The 15,099-nt window shown below is 49.4% G+C and overlaps 7 protein-coding genes across 7 annotated transcripts; 5 read left to right on the top strand and 2 right to left on the bottom strand.

Annotated features, from left to right (window-relative positions):
• Nucleotides 1-897: 897 nt before the first annotated feature.
• Nucleotides 898-2,349, top strand: C7M61_003581 (uncharacterized protein; the record flags this gene model as incomplete). Its single annotated transcript, XM_024858918.1, has 1 exon — nt 898-2,349. One exon carries the CDS (start codon nt 898-900, stop codon nt 2,347-2,349), a length of 1,452 nt encoding a protein of 483 aa, XP_024713005.1.
• Nucleotides 2,350-2,412: 63 nt separating this feature from the next.
• On the bottom strand, nt 2,413-3,444 carry C7M61_003580 (NAD+ transporter; the record flags this gene model as incomplete). The annotated part of the gene is made up of 1 exon (XM_024858917.1): nt 2,413-3,444. The coding sequence occupies one exon, from the start codon at nt 3,442-3,444 to the stop codon at nt 2,413-2,415; it is 1,032 nt and encodes a 343-aa protein (XP_024713004.1).
• Nucleotides 3,445-5,476: 2,032 nt separating this feature from the next.
• On the top strand, nt 5,477-6,469 carry C7M61_003579 (Cu/Pi carrier; the record flags this gene model as incomplete). The annotated part of the gene is made up of 1 exon (XM_024858916.1): nt 5,477-6,469. One exon carries the CDS (start codon nt 5,477-5,479, stop codon nt 6,467-6,469), a length of 993 nt encoding a protein of 330 aa, XP_024713003.1.
• Nucleotides 6,470-6,546: 77 nt separating this feature from the next.
• AGE2 (Age2p) lies at nt 6,547-7,767 on the bottom strand (the record flags this gene model as incomplete). Its single annotated transcript, XM_024858915.1, has 1 exon — nt 6,547-7,767. One exon carries the CDS (start codon nt 7,765-7,767, stop codon nt 6,547-6,549), a length of 1,221 nt encoding a protein of 406 aa, XP_024713002.1.
• A 1,999-nt stretch (nt 7,768-9,766) lies between these two features.
• Nucleotides 9,767-10,243, top strand: C7M61_003577 (cytochrome b5-like heme/steroid binding domain-containing protein; the record flags this gene model as incomplete). Its single annotated transcript, XM_024858914.1, has 1 exon — nt 9,767-10,243. The coding sequence occupies one exon, from the start codon at nt 9,767-9,769 to the stop codon at nt 10,241-10,243; it is 477 nt and encodes a 158-aa protein (XP_024713001.1).
• Nucleotides 10,244-11,540: 1,297 nt separating this feature from the next.
• FCR3 (Fcr3p) lies at nt 11,541-12,707 on the top strand (the record flags this gene model as incomplete). Its single annotated transcript, XM_024858913.1, has 1 exon — nt 11,541-12,707. One exon carries the CDS (start codon nt 11,541-11,543, stop codon nt 12,705-12,707), a length of 1,167 nt encoding a protein of 388 aa, XP_024713000.1.
• A 610-nt stretch (nt 12,708-13,317) lies between these two features.
• On the top strand, nt 13,318-15,060 carry STI1 (Hsp90 cochaperone; the record flags this gene model as incomplete). The annotated part of the gene is made up of 1 exon (XM_024858912.1): nt 13,318-15,060. The coding sequence occupies one exon, from the start codon at nt 13,318-13,320 to the stop codon at nt 15,058-15,060; it is 1,743 nt and encodes a 580-aa protein (XP_024712999.1).
• Nucleotides 15,061-15,099: the final 39 nt, after the last annotated feature.

The raw sequence follows: 15,099 nt of genomic DNA, 5'->3' as shown, positions 1-15,099 counted from the left end.
CTGTGGGGGTGACCGTGCAGACGGCATATTTGCAGCAGGCTTCCGGAGGGCCTCTCTCCTAGTATTGAAAATCGAAGGATATTGGAAGACGAAGCCGATGATTTTTATGAGAAATGAAGAAATGAAAAAGGCTGGCCCTAGACTACGTTATTTGAATTTAAACTACAGTTCCATACTCCTTTCCATGTCATAATTCTCATCCCGCTCCACCTGCTTGGAGCTGAAAACTCCGATGGGTCGCAGTTTAAAACATGCATCGACCCGCTTGGTTGTGCCTAAAGGCCCTTTCCCTTTTCATCACAAGATCGCCAGCCAAGACGGCCAGGACGCTTGGAGAAATTTCACATACATGTTCGAAATTCTCATTCCGCCGTTTCGGCGAAAAGTGCTCCGTGACTCTGTCTGCATCGTATAACTGCATCTGTGGGTACATGGCTGCAAGGGCTTTCAGGGGTCATCTACCCCGGGACCTGGACTCCAACTATAAGCGAGGTCAGGGGTGGAGCGAAAAAAGGTGACTTTGGTGGAAATGTGACGGAGTCAGAATTGGTGGTTTTGACTGCAAACGGGTATAGTCTTTACTGCATGCTCTTGGGGGTCCGGCCAACGAAAAGTGCGAAGGGCGGACCCGTGGTTGGGCAATTTTGGGTGAAAATTTGCCATTCCCGCCAATCCGTCAAATGCTTCAATTTCATCATTTTTTTCAAATTGGTACCCTATTGTTCGGGAGGGATTCACCGATATCGGTTCAACATCTACCTGGTGTACGGGTGCAAACGGGTCCCCCGTAAGGCTATAGATCTCGCATATGCGCTTACGCGGGCCCTGCGCGAGGCATTATCATCCACAAAACTCACCGTTAAATACCAAAGGTTTTTCCGCCATTTCAGCCTTACCATGGTCGACGCTGCATACGATCTCGCTAATGCACAGAAGTGCCTGGACTCGGAAAAACCCTCCCTCGACAAGGTCTACCGCAAAGTCGATCTCAGGGTCTCCTGGTTCTTGTGCGGAATCTACTTTCTTCAATTTATCGACAAGTCCTTGCTTAACTATGCCGGGGTCATGGGTATCAGGGAATACTTGAAGGAGGGACTGAATCAGTTCTCCGATTTGGGTACCATCTTTTTTGTGGGGTTCATCGTGGGTGAGCCTATAAGCGCATATCTTTTCCAGAAACTCCCTGCTGCTAAGCTTCTTAGTTTTAACATCTTCTGCTGGGGTATCGTTATTATAGGACACGCTTTTCTGAAAAGCTATGCTTCCTTGATGGTGGTCAGAGTGCTTCTAGGGTTGTTTGAAGCATGTGTGGCTCCAGGTTGTGTTTTAATTACTGGTATGTGGTATAACCAAAGTCAACAGCTTAGACGGTTATGTTGGTGGACATGCCAGGCTGGATTTTCCACTATTATTGGAGGTCTTCTTTCTTTTGCATTTCAGCATGTCAAATCTACAGAATTCCAAGGTTGGCAGATCTTCTACTTGGTGATGGGCGTGATAACCCTGGGTTTCGGTATCCTAGTGGCTATATTTGTTCCTGACTCTCCTGTGAAATGCAAGTTTCTTACTCAAGATGAGAAAATCGTCGTTTTGGAAAATATCAAGGCTAACCACACCGGAACAGAAACATACACCTTTAAATGGGACCAGGTGAAGGAGCTTTTCATCCACGACAAGCACACCTACGTTTTTCTTGCATTGACCTTGCTTTCTATGATACCCACCGGTGCTGTTTTGACGTTTTCTGTTCAGATTATCGCCAATATCGGCTTCACCAATAAAGAAGCTGCTCTCATGCAAATGCCTCTTGGTGTCTCTACCATTATAGCTATCGTTATGGGCACCTACTTGTGCGCCCATTTCAAAGGCCGCTTCCGCAACTTGATCTTTATTTCTATGCTCGTTCCAGCCATCATAGGCTACATTGTGCTTGTTGCAAGCCACGACAAAATTGGCCAGCTCTTGGCCGTCTATCTAATCAACGTGGGCACCTGCGTCATCACGATGATCTACTCGTGGAACTCAGCGAACACCGCCGGTTACACCAAGCGTGTGGTGAGAAACTGTATCACCATGGTCTTCTATGCCGTGGGTTGCTTGATCGGGCCGCAGCTCTTTAGGGAAAGCGACGCTCCTCGCTACCTCCGGGCGAAAATCGCTCTTTTGGTTATTGAGTGTGTCTGTATTCCTATTGTTCTCTTGGTGAGCTATATCTCACGCCATGAGAACAAGCAACGGGATGGAATCACCAAGGAGGAGGAGGAGCAGTGGGTCGCCGAGAAGGGCCCCCACTACCAGTTCTTGGATTTGACGGATATGAAGAACATTCACTTCCGGTACTCCTATTAGGCGTACGAATCAATCGTACAAAAATGAATATACTCAGGGACACGCCCTGCTATGCAATGGCGGCTACACCTTGCCGCTGATTTCCAACAAATACGTTTTGAAGTACTCGAAACTGACGAGTGTGACTGCCGAGGCAGGCAAGGTTCTGGCCAAATTGGTCAAGTACCCGGCGTAAAACCCGCCAGCGCCTTCCTTTTTGTAAATAGTCTTAATCCACTTGCGCACCGAGACCGACGGCGCATCACCCTCTCGTTGCATTTGCATTTTGGTTCGTAGTATTTCGTGTGGGTACGTCACGGTGGACGCAATTACCTTGGATATGGTGGAGGCAGCAATGAGTCGCCAGAGTTTGTGGTAGCTGCCGTGGGAGATTTGGCTCAGATCGCTGACATGCAACGCTCTCTTCAATGCCTCGTAAACAGGGAAATGAATGCCGACGTGGATCAAGCCGAAAAGCGACGGCAAAAGGCCGCTGTAGAAAACACGAAGTCCTTCGTTGCGGTACATTGTCCTGAAAGCGTCGAGCGTGCTTTTGTAGTAGACTTTTTCAGAGCCAGTCTGAAGCATAAGGCGGGTTTTGACCACCCAGATCGGATTGACGGCTATGGACGAAGCAGAGCCTGCTGTCAAGGATGCTGCAAAGTGATTGAGCCAGTCTTTCTGGATACCAAGATGTTCTCTCAAAAACCGAGGGTAAAACCGCTTGGCCCGCTCGTAAACAGTAAAATAGATCGTCCACGTCGGAAGGTAGCCTATAGTCACGGGAACCACGCCCCTATACAAGCCCTTGACGCCTTCTTCTCTGATGATTTTGCCAAAAGCATGGACAAACAGCCCATAGCGATTCAGCTTACCCTGGGCCTGGATTCTGGTCTTCACCACGTCCAACGGACACACGACAACACCGGCCAAAAACCCCAGAGCAGCTCCAGCCAACGTGACGAGTTGGTACTCGGACATTTTGGTGATAAACGGAGGCTTAACCGAGCCGAGTGCCTGGACCTTATGGGTCACGGGAAACAGGGTCCGCTCATGCCGAAGCTCGAGATCCACGCCCTGCACAACGTCCAGGATGTCGTTGTCTCCGTCACTCATAAAAGAGGATGTGGTTGTGGTTGGTGAGGTTGATGGGGCACGGGTGCTTGGGTGTTCATATGGAGGAAGGTGGGAGGTGGGAATGGGGGAATCGTGGGTTATTTATAGTGGTTTTTTAGATGAGGGGAAGCGAGAGGAAGGAGGTGATTCCGGATCTACGGTGGGTTTTGGTGGTTCTGGGGTAGATGTGTTATGGAGCTGTCGCAACTGGCTGCAAAGCTTATTCGACGATGAGAGAAGAGTGGGGGACGTGTGGGGGCATGAAGTGCAAATTGGGGGATACTTTGGGGGAGACATCCATTGAAGAATACGGTGATTTAAAAAATCCACGGTGCTGGCGATTTTTCACCATGGCGTGCTTGTTGTTGCTGGATGTGTTGAGATCTGCGCAGTAGTTTTTAGCGATCAGCGAAAAGCGGTGACGTCTTTTGGGAAGTGGAGGGCGAGGGAGAAAAAGACAAAAGTGTACTTTTGAAATAAGAGATGGAAAGGAAGTTTAGGGATTTTGGATCATAAAAATCGTTCGGATTGAAGGAACTGAGGGGTTTTTGTGAATCCCTAGATGTGTAGCCGATGACGTATCGGACAATAGATGCCGAGAGATTAGCGTATCTCGAGGTGAAAATTTGAAAAATTCCCCAGGGCTTCAATTTGAGCTCAACCGACAATAAATACTCAAATAGTTATTTTTCTTAGTACAGTTTGAAGAATCTGCCCCACTTCCTTGCTCGTTACTATACCTCCGATGTCGATATGGGCGGATTACTACAATAGGAAGGTGACTGAAGCTTTTCAACTATAATAATTTCAGTGGGTCAGTAGCTCTACCGCTTATCGCTCTGGTCCTTATTCTTCTATGTCTCCAAACGGTAATTGTTAGCGAGCTGATGAAAGCCAATCACAAAGAGATAAATTGGCAGAATAGTGAAAAAGCTGCGAAATAAGCTTCATAGCGCTCATGCAAGTGAGACCCTACCAAATAAGGTTTGCACTTTTATTGGAAACCGTCGTATATTGTCAGGTGGTTTCGTAATTTCTTACCAAATCGGTCCTGCTGTGTCTACAATGACATCATCTGGATCAAATCAAGGGGGCTTTTGGGGATGCCATAAATGCACATTTTGCAGCCATTGCATCAGTCGTGTGAGTAGTTGCACCCACACGAGTTATGTCCAGATTTGTTAACAAATTCAAGAATCAACTTAAAGTGGACTGCTCAGATACATGACAGACTGGCGGAAATACTAAGCGTACTTGATAACGTATGATTGGTGAAGAGCATGTCTTATGGGTGCAAGGCTAGCCAATAACGTAGTCAGCAGTAAAGTTCTCAGTCTCATCTGTCTCATATAATCCAAACCTCACTTGACATAAAGTTTATTCAAGACTTCAACGAGTTGATCTTGTGGTATCAAAAACCCATGTCTACCAGCACCCCGAGGGCTCGCTACAACCTTCACCAGCCAACCAAACAATCCATCCTATAAAGCCATAATTCTGGTCATCCTTTGTCCTTTGATCCCAAACCTGCATTCCGATGATCATTAATACCCAATGGAGCAAAGGGTGCACCTTTCCTTCACACCTCGGACTTATTCGTCTCCACCACACCCCACCACCAACTCCCACAATCCCTGTCAAACGACAACTCTCACCAAATCCGCATCCCCCAATTGTCCCCCAATCGCCCCCAAATAATATCTCAAAACTCGTTGTTCACCCCCACCTGATAGATCCACTCTGCGGGTGCCCCGCTTATCGCGGCTGCAAATGAAACCGCCGCACGAACGTCAAGTGCCCTTGTGTAAGAAAAGCTACTCCGACTCCGACGCCAACAAATACACCGCAAAACGAACACTAAAGCAAAATCGTAAAAACATCAACAATTTAAGTCTCGCTAAATCCGCCAATTTTCCGAACCCTTTTTTCCCACCGTCGGCCCGATCGCCAGAATCTTCCTGCAGCCGAAAACCGCCCTATTTATCCGGGGGGCCCGGTAGCAATCTTTCCATCATCAACCACCTTCTTTCTTATGGGTAAAGACACCATCACCGAAGCCATTGTGCAGCCTGTTCAGGACCAATTGAAAAAGGTCACTGGAACCGCCGAGCCAGAACCCCCTAAAAAGGGTATCCAGCTCTTCACCAACCAGTACTATGCTGCTTGTACTTTGGGAGGTATCATTGCTTGTGGACCTACCCATTCTTCTGTGACTCCGCTTGATCTTGTCAAATGTCGTCGTCAGGTGGACTCGCTGCTCTACAAGTCCAACTTGGACGGCTGGAAGAAGATCATCAAAACCAAGGGTGACTCCATTTTCACCGGTGTGGGTGCAACTTTCATCGGTTACTCCTTGCAGGGTGCCGGTAAGTACGGTTTCTACGAGTACTTCAAAAAGACTTACAGCGACGTGGTTGGTCCCGAGAAGTTTGCCAAATACAAGACCCCAGTATACCTTGCTGCCTCGGCATCGGCTGAATTTCTTGCCGATATCATGTTGTGTCCATTCGAGACCATCAAGGTCAAGACCCAGACAACGCTTCCTCCATATGCTAACAACGTTTTCGAGGGTTTCTCGAAAATCTACAAATCCGAAGGCTGGGGCGGTTTGTACAAGGGAATCGGCCCATTGTGGGCTAGACAGATCCCTTACACCATGGTGAAGTTCAGTTCTTTTGAGAAATGTGTGGAATTGATCTACCAGTACCTTGGAAAGCCCGCTTCTGCTTACACCTCGACCCAGCAAACCGGTGTTTCTTTTGTTGGTGGTTACATTGCTGGTATTGCTTGTGCTGTGGTTTCCCACCCAGCAGATGTGATGGTTTCCAAGATCAGTTCCAACAAGGACTCCAGCGAAAGCTTGGGCAAGGCCTTGAAGAGAATCTATGGCCAGATTGGCTTCAAGGGTATCTGGAACGGATTGCCTGTCAGAATCGTCATGGTGGGTACCTTGACCGGATTCCAGTGGTTGATCTACGACTCCTTCAAGGTCTACGTTGGCTTGCCCACCACCGGTGGCCACTGATGTGTTGACAAATAGATGTCTTGTGTATGCATGATTAGATCCACTAGATAGTGTACCAGCCGTAAACTAGTAGACGCTCAGCTCCACACGTTCTTGAACAAGTCCTCGTCGAGCGTGGAGCTGAACTGGCCGGGCGTGGCCGCTCCAATGGTGGTTTTAGGAAGCACGCTGGCTTGGGCCCATTCGTTGGAAGGCTGGGGCAGGTTCAGCGAAGGAATTGGCGATGCCCATTCGTTGATGCTATTGTTGCTTTCCCACGGGGACTTTTGCGCAGGCTTGGGAGGTGCCTGGGTGGAGCGTTTGGGCTCCTGGGGCTTGGGTTGGTTCAAGCCTGGCGACGAGAAGCTCAAGCCATGCAAGGAGTCCGAAAGCTGGTTCACCGGTTCACGAGGAGCAGGGGTGGAAACGGGCGTCTGGGAGTAGAGGCCGGCAAGATCGCCCAAGGAGCCTGTGTTCTGCTGCTGGGGCGCTCTTTGCGCCGGAGGAGCCTGGAAGGTCTGGCTGCTGGAGAACAGCGAAACGTTTGAGTTGGACGAAGAAGGCAGCGAGTAGAGCGACAAGATCAGCTTTTTTAGGTCCGTGCGGCCGTTCTTCTGAGGCACTGGAGGCGCTGTTTCCTGAGTTTGAAGCTGCTTGGGTGCCTGAGGTTGCGGCTTTGTTTGAGCTGGAAGCAGCTGGGTGGATCCTCTAGTAGCGATCGACGCTGGTTTCGGTGCTGGGGAAGGCAGAGCCAGCGAGAACGTTCCCCAATCATCGTCTAGAAGCAGCTCCAGCGGCGGAGCCCTTGTAGTTCTTGGCTGAGCACCCTGATTTGCTGGTTTTGGTTGGTTCAACACCGAGGCGGACGACGAGCTTCCAGAATTGTTATTCACCACGGGCGCCGCTTTAGGAGCCACGTTGCCGGCATTAGGCGCTCCAGGACCAGCCCACTTCTTCATATCGTACTTGGTTCTGATGAAGTTTTCGATCTTCAGGCCGTCTGGAATGTAGCCCTCAGGAAGCTTGGCTTCCCAATAACCGTTGCTTTTAGCGTTGCCCCACTTCAACATCAGCTCCACCTGTTCGTCCGTCCAGGCGTCAAGATCCACCGATTTGACCCTGGAGATGTGTGTGCCCATAGATCTGTGGATTCCAGAGCAACGAATACACACAAAACAACCGAGGTTCCAGGAAGCCCAGCGGGGGTGTTGGGCGGTTTTGCAATCGGCACAGGACTTGTTAGCAGGCTCACGGAGGAGCAGCTTCAAAATCTGCTTGTGCCGTTCGCTGTGGGTCTTTTTCGACGAAGGAAGCGACATGGTGGTAAGAAATTCTTGGGCGTTGGTGATGTGGGTGCATCGGTACACCAGGGAGGCTCTTTTGATCCAGGGTCCCCCGGGCCGTTTGGGGAAAAAGGGGTGGTTGATTTTTAAAGTTGGGGCATGGTGTTGAAGGATGGGGGAATTTTTCGATTTCGATTGGTTTGGTTGGTTTTGGTGGTTGTGGTGGATTGGCACGGCTGCGAACAGGGACGGTGGAGACGTGGGGGATACGGTGGGGTGTGGCGAGTGGAGGGCAGTATATAAGGGTGGGGGACAGTGGGGGCAGTTTTGGGGGATATTGGGACGTTTTTTGGGGGCGGGGCGATATTATTATTTGGTATGTGGGGGACTACATGGGTCGGTGGACCCTGAACGGCTGCGAAGCTCACACGAGGGGTGGGAGGGATTAGCGATTGGGAAGAGTTTATTAAATGTGTCGTTTTTTGTGATACTGTGGTTTTGCTTCTTTTTAATTTGATTTTGGTTTTCGGTATGTTGTTTTCTGGTTGAAGCCAGCGTTGGTGGACCACCCTCAACGGTTCAGTATTGTCTCCCACACAAACAAGAACAATACCTCAGTTTCACCAGAATCCCGTTAATTTTTACCACTTCCAAAAGCCCATCTCGTTTGTTCCCCGATATGAGCGAGTTTTTGGCAGTTGCAACCGAAGCAGCACCGATGACTGGGCGTTCTCTTGGCTTGGAGCCGCCCAATCTCGTATATAACAGATTTCTGCCAACCCAAGCGGCTCTTGCTGACTAAAGCGACTAAATTACGTACCAGTGGAGCCCCTATCTTAATCTAAGAAAAAGTTGCCATTGAAGGTTGAAAAATTTGGCCTTTCGGTTCCATCTCTGACTCTGACATCCTCGGTACCGGTCTAGGCTGCCAGATCCACCTCCAACCGCCTCGAATCTGAACTCTATTTACATGCATCGATCCGTGCCTTCCATCCCATAATAAATCTCCGATCGGACGGGTGTTGGGCCAACAATTGTCAATGGCATTGTCTGAGAATTCACTTTAGTCAGGCAACGCGATATCTCCATCTCGTCCGATTAGCTGTAGTTATAGACCCACAAGTGTCGGCCAGACAGTCTGAGCGACGTGATCGGCAACAGGCGATGTTCGAAACCTTATATAAAGTTTGGACGTTTCCGGTAGTCTGGTGGGAGGAGGTCTATGATCCAGAACAATGAGGACTGGTTAACAATCAACAGCCAGCCAGCAACCCTTGAATTCATGGATTGTTTGTTCGAAATGAAAGAATATCAAAACATCGAAAATCTCCGTCTGCCGGCCCTTCCCCTCCACAAAGCCTAATACCCAAAAGTCACCCATTTGAACGCCTCGGATGGGTACTCCGAGAAACATAGACCCGGATTGCGAACAGCTATTGTTTAGTAATTAGCGATTTGGAACAATGGCAGGCGGCGGCCGTACGAACGGAGGTCATAACAAAGAGGGAATTACTAAACATCCAAGCGTGTTTTGGACGCTTTCATTGGTCCACCACAAGCTTCATTTGCAGCCATTCCTGCGAGCATAAGAAAACAAGCAAAACCAAGCAGAAGCCACAAGAGAAAAGAAACAAGTACTCAAAGGATAATGGCTGGTATAAAACGAGTGAAAACGTCTTTGCAAAATATTTTATAGCAGGGTTCGGTTTCTGGAAGAAGTGAAAAATTATTATCCAGCGAAGCCGCTGAAAATCAAAGATCTGCCTGAAATCCCATTTAGTTAAGCGCTGCTGCACCAGACCACTTCCGAGGATCCAACAGACCAGAGTCTGATATAGCAGGTGATTGATTTTTCCTTTTTTTCAAATTTAATCCATATATCATAACCCCGCTTCCCCCCAAATCAGTCCCCCAATTTACTGGCACCCCCAAAATGTACCCCCAACCTAGGATACCCAATAATCGACCCGGTCGCGCACGACCCAGCTACACCATCACCAGCCCTGGGTTCCCATTTTCGTACTACTCTGCTACCATGGCTGCAGAGGCGCTACGACCAAAATGCACCCTTGGTGGACGCACGCTTCTGGCCCTGGAAATCAGAAAACACTCGTCGCCCAACGACCTCTGGATGACCATCCATGGCAAGGTGTACGATGTCACCAACTTCGCTACTGAGCACCCTGGCGGTGTGGAGGTGCTTCTAGACTGTGGAGGCGTTGATGCCTCGGAGGCTTTTGATGACGTGGCCCATTCAGATTTAGCTCACGAGATGCTCGAGCCGTATTTCATTGGATACGCTGAACTGAGCAAGGAAAGCCGGCCTGTGGTGACAGGAGACCCGGAGAAAGCCGGCACCAGGAAGGTGCTGAAGCGGCAGGAGATGATGAAGGAGTTGCGGAGGCAACGCACGGCTGTGTTGGTGCTTACGGGCGTGGCGTTTTTGTGTGTGCTTGTGGTGATGGTGCTCCAGAAGATCCAGTGGCTCAGTCTTGTGAGGGCTGGAACGTAGCCTGGATTGGTATTAGCCTCAGCATTTGCAATATGAAAAAGGATTTAAGGGAGTCTGGTGCTTTGAAACGGCGCTTTGTGGCTTTTGGAGTGGTATCTTAGGATACCACTTTGACCGAAGATGCCGTCTCAGTGGAAGCCATCGAGCGATTCGAGGCTTGGAATGGCCGTTACTGGGGCGAGTTCTCGATTCCATCGTCTTTGCCGCTTTTGTGGCATTTTCGGGCGACCTCGATATCTCGAACGTGAAGCAGAACACTGAAAAGACAGCCCTGAAGATCTGGTGTGTTAGTATCGATTGAAATCCCTCAATCGAACACCTCTCGTGCCTTGGATCACGGCCCCCCATTTGGTGAAGTCTAAAGCCCAGTTTGAATTACGCATAAGACATGCCAAGCCATACTGGTATCACGACAAGAACCAGCCTGTCCAGTCACAGCTTTACAAATGACAGCTGCAGAGCTCCTATTCTCAACCAGATCTCCCTGTTTTAAAAAAAGGGACCTCCAACACGTTGTCCCTTAACACTCACATCAACACGCCGCATACCTTATTAATCTCCAGCACCAACGGTTTCCTCCAACGGTTTTCTCCATCAACGGGCAAGAAAGCCTCTTGTGCCTCGTCGGCTATCCTTTGTGTCCTTCCTCGATGCAAAAAACTCTGTTTAATGCAAGGGCTCTTAAAGTACACCTAGGAGTTTTTCACTCAGATTGACTTTTTATTGAGCAAACCTTGTTCGCTTAAATCAGCTGATTTACGATTGGCCCACACAGACTCTGCAAGCACTCTATTCCCCGGATTCAAAGATCTTGGAGAACAAACGACAGAATTTACCAGCGCTTGCAGACCCTTCTTGCGCTTCTCCTTGCTTCACCATGTCTGGACGCCTGGCTGCTCCAGACCACAGTATACACTTCCCATTCACTACAGACTTTCCCAGCACATGCTGGCATATTTATTGGCGACATTTCAGCCATCATATATACTAACCCGAAACGTGAGTATCACCCAGCAATTTCAGCCGCCTGTGTTTCTTCGCAGCCGTTTGCAACAACAATATAACCAAATGTAGCCTATCGCCGAGCACTGACAGCTCCGTCATACAAAAACAGAATTTTCTAGATCATACATCTAGAACTCAAAGCAAAAAGAAACAACAAGGGAATCTACGGTACAAAGGCCCTCAACCCCCGTTGTCCCGTGGCTACGCCGTGAGGCCTAGGCTTAGTAAGAGAGGTACGGGTGCGGCCTAATCATCCTTTCATCTAATCGAGTCCATCACTATCTCAGATATCATGTCTTTTTCCCACGTTGGTGACCACCCCTTCCCCCAGGAGGGTCCCAAGGACGATATCTGTGATTATATTGACCAGCCTCTTGACCTTAATCAAGAAAACATCCGGCTTTTTGAACAGCAGCAGTACCAACAGAACCATCCGCTGCACTTTCAACAGTACTCACCACAAAATGGTCCCATGTACCAAGGTTCTCCTCAGTCTTATATCAAGCCGGGGTCTCCAGCGCCTTACATAAAGCAGCAGCATTCTTCCCCTATTCCTCAGTGGCAAGGCCACCCCAACGGCGCTTATGTGGACGGTTACCCCAATGGGAACGGCGGAGCCTCCCAGATCAACTACGTATCCAATGTGCCACAGGAACCGTTTTTAAGAGCTGAGTCTGTGAGCTCAACACAACTTTCGGGAGATAGAGACGGCGCAAACTTCGCCTCTCAGTGGAACCAAGGGGCTCAAAACCCCAACGGTGTGGGAAACAACACGGACAGCTCATTGCACCTGGGGTCCCCGAACGACTACAGCAACGAAAAAGGTGGTAAAACTAAGAAGCCTCGTGCACGTATTTTGTCCGACAAGGAAGAGGCTGTGATGAACAAGGATGACCTGGAGCTCAACGAGGACGAGCTCAAGATCAAGAAGAAGGCTCATAATAGACTCGCACAACGTGCCTTCCGTGAAAGAAAGAGAACGGAATTGAAGGACTTGGAGTCGAAGTTGCTCCAGAGTGAGGAGGAGAGACAGAAGCTTTTGAAGGTGCTTCAGGACATCAAGCTGGCGAAGTCGGACGAGAACCTTCTACGCACTGGCGGCGATCCCATGGCAGGAGGCATTGACTTTGAAAACTCGAGGTTTTCTTTCCCCAGCTCACAGGAGGAGTTCATCAACCATATGGTTGATGTTGCTAAGCACAATGTGAATCCTGACACGGTGAACAAGGTTTACGAGCAGCCCGAAAACCCAGGGCGCAAGGTGCTTGCGGTGGGTGCCGTTTGGGACTATTTACAGATTAAGGCCGAGGAAGAAGGCTACGAAGGTGTTGACATGTACGAGGTTATGCAGTTGTTGAAGGGCAGCGAGAAGTGCCATGGATACGGACCAGCTTACGAGCTTGAGCTTGTGAATGCTTCGCTTGAGCAAATCAGAAACCAGATCCAGGGAAACAGATAGATGATCCGATGTCGACTCTACATTTAGCATGAGCGGTAGTTGAACTTGGTGAGCGGACACTAATCGGGATACCCCAACGGCTGGCCACTGGTTAGCTACAGATCCAACTTGCGGGAGTAAAGAGGCTGTTATCGATTTGGATATGCTAAATCCGATAAGGCTCTGGCTCAGGCCGCATTCACCGAAGTGCTAAGGTTTGGTCGCGCAGTGGTTGCAAAATACACTTGGTTGCGAAGAACAAACAACGAACAACATGCAACGATCACAATTCAGGCAAAACCATTCTTGAGGCCCTTCTTATACTTTACCGTTGAAATATACTATCCGTGAAGAATACCTATAGCTGATTGGCGAGCAGGATAAGTTTCAGGTTACACTGATACATGACAAGGATGAACCGCCACAAGATCCGAACTTTTCAGCTCAATCAACTTTTTTTTAAAGCCTACTAACCAACCACTCTTCTTATTATCTTAATTTCAGCTTTTCCGACCCTACCCTCCCAGTATCTGCTCATGGTGGTCTCGGAAGCTTCTAGAAATGCACAGGTGCGCACAGTCCAGATATATATTCCCCAGCATCACCACAAAACTACTACCAAAAAACCACCATGTCCGCTGACGAATACAAAGCCGAGGGTAACAAATTCTTCGCTGCCAAGGAGTTTGACAAAGCTATTGAGCAGTTCACAAATGCCATTGAAGCCTCCGAACTGCCCAACCACGTCTTGTATTCCAACAGATCAGCTTGCTACGCTTCCTTGAAGAACTTTGGTAAAGCTCTCGAGGACGCCGAGAAATGTGTGGAAATCAACGCCACGTGGGCAAAGGGCTACAACCGTGTGGGTGCTGCTCAGTACGGTTTGGGCAACTTGGACGATGCTCAGGTTTCTTACTCCAAGGCCTTGGAGTTGGATCCAGCTAACGCTATGGCCAAGAGCGGTCTTTCTGCTGTTGAGGAAGCCGAAAGAAGCCGTAACGCCGAAGGCGACATGGGCTTGGGCAAGATGTTCTCCGACCCTAACTTGATCCAAAAGTTGAAGGAGAACCCCAAGACCGCTGAAATGATGAACGACCCTAACCTCGTGGGCAAGGTTTTGCAGTTGCAGCAGAACCCCAAGGCGGGCATGCAGACCATGCTTTCCGACCCACGTATGATGACCATCATGGGTGTGTTGATGGGTATCGACTTGAACATGTTTGATAAGGATTCTGCTCAACAGGCCCAGGCTGGCCAGTCCAATCCTACTGAGAGTGCTCCTAAGGAGGAACCAAAGAAGGAGGAGCCAAAGAAGGAAGAGCCAAAGCCCGCTGCCAAGGAGCCAGAGGCTGAGTCTCAGGATGTCGAGATGGAGGACTCCTCCAAGGCTGATGCCGATGCCGCTAAGGCTGAGGGTAACGCCTTGTACAAGCAGAGAAAGTTTGACGAGGCCATTGAAAAGTACAACAAGGCCTGGGAGCTTCATCAGGATATCACTTACTTGAACAACAGAGCTGCCGCCGAGTTCGAGAAGCAAGACTACGATGCTGCCATTGCTACCTGTGAGAAGGCTGTCGATGAGGGCAGAGGCATGAGAGCCGACTACAAGATCATTGCCAAGTCTTTTGCTAGAATTGGTAACTGTTACTTGAAGAAGGACGACTTGGAGAGCGCCGCCAAGTTCTTCGACAAGTCCTTGACTGAGCACAGAACCCCAGATGTCTTGACCAAGTTGAGAAACACCCAGAAGGACATCAAGACCAGAGAAGCCGAGAGCTACGTCAACCCTGAAAAGGCCGAGGAGGCCAGATTGGAAGGTAAGGAGTACTTCACCAAGGGCGACTGGCCTAACGCTGTCAAGGCCTACACTGAGATGGTCAAGAGAGCTCCAGAGGACGCTAGAGGCTACTCCAACAGAGCTGCCGCTTTGGCCAAGCTAATGTCCTTCCCAGATGCCGTCGATGACTGCAACAAGGCCATCAAGTTGGACCCAACTTTCATCAGAGCATACATCAGAAAGGCTAACGCCCAGTTGGCCATGAAGGAATTCTCCCATGTCATTGATACCTTGACCGAGGCCCGTACCAAGGACCAGGAGTTGAACGGTGGTAAGAACCTGGCTGAGATTGACCAGTTGCTGAACAAGGCCATGTCTCAGAGATTCTCCTCCATCGAGGGCGAGACCCCAGAGCAGACCATGGAGAGAGTGTCCAAGGACCCAGAGATTGTTGAGATCTTGCAGGATCCTGTTATGCAAGGTATCTTGGGCCAGGCCAGAGAGAACCCAGCTGCTTTGCAAGACCACATGAGAAACCCAGAAGTGGCCAAGAAGATCAACATGTTGATCGCCGCTGGTGTTATCCGCACTCGTTAAGCTAAGAATTGGTGTAACTAATTTTATATAATCATGATC

This window comes from Candidozyma pseudohaemuli (genome assembly GCF_003013735.1).
Source record: "Candidozyma pseudohaemuli strain B12108 chromosome Unknown scaffold00009, whole genome shotgun sequence".
Lineage (NCBI taxonomy): Eukaryota > Fungi > Ascomycota > Pichiomycetes > Serinales > Metschnikowiaceae > Candidozyma > Candidozyma pseudohaemuli.
The sequence above is the reverse complement of the archived record's forward strand: the minus strand, read 5'-3'. Positions and strand labels throughout refer to the sequence as shown.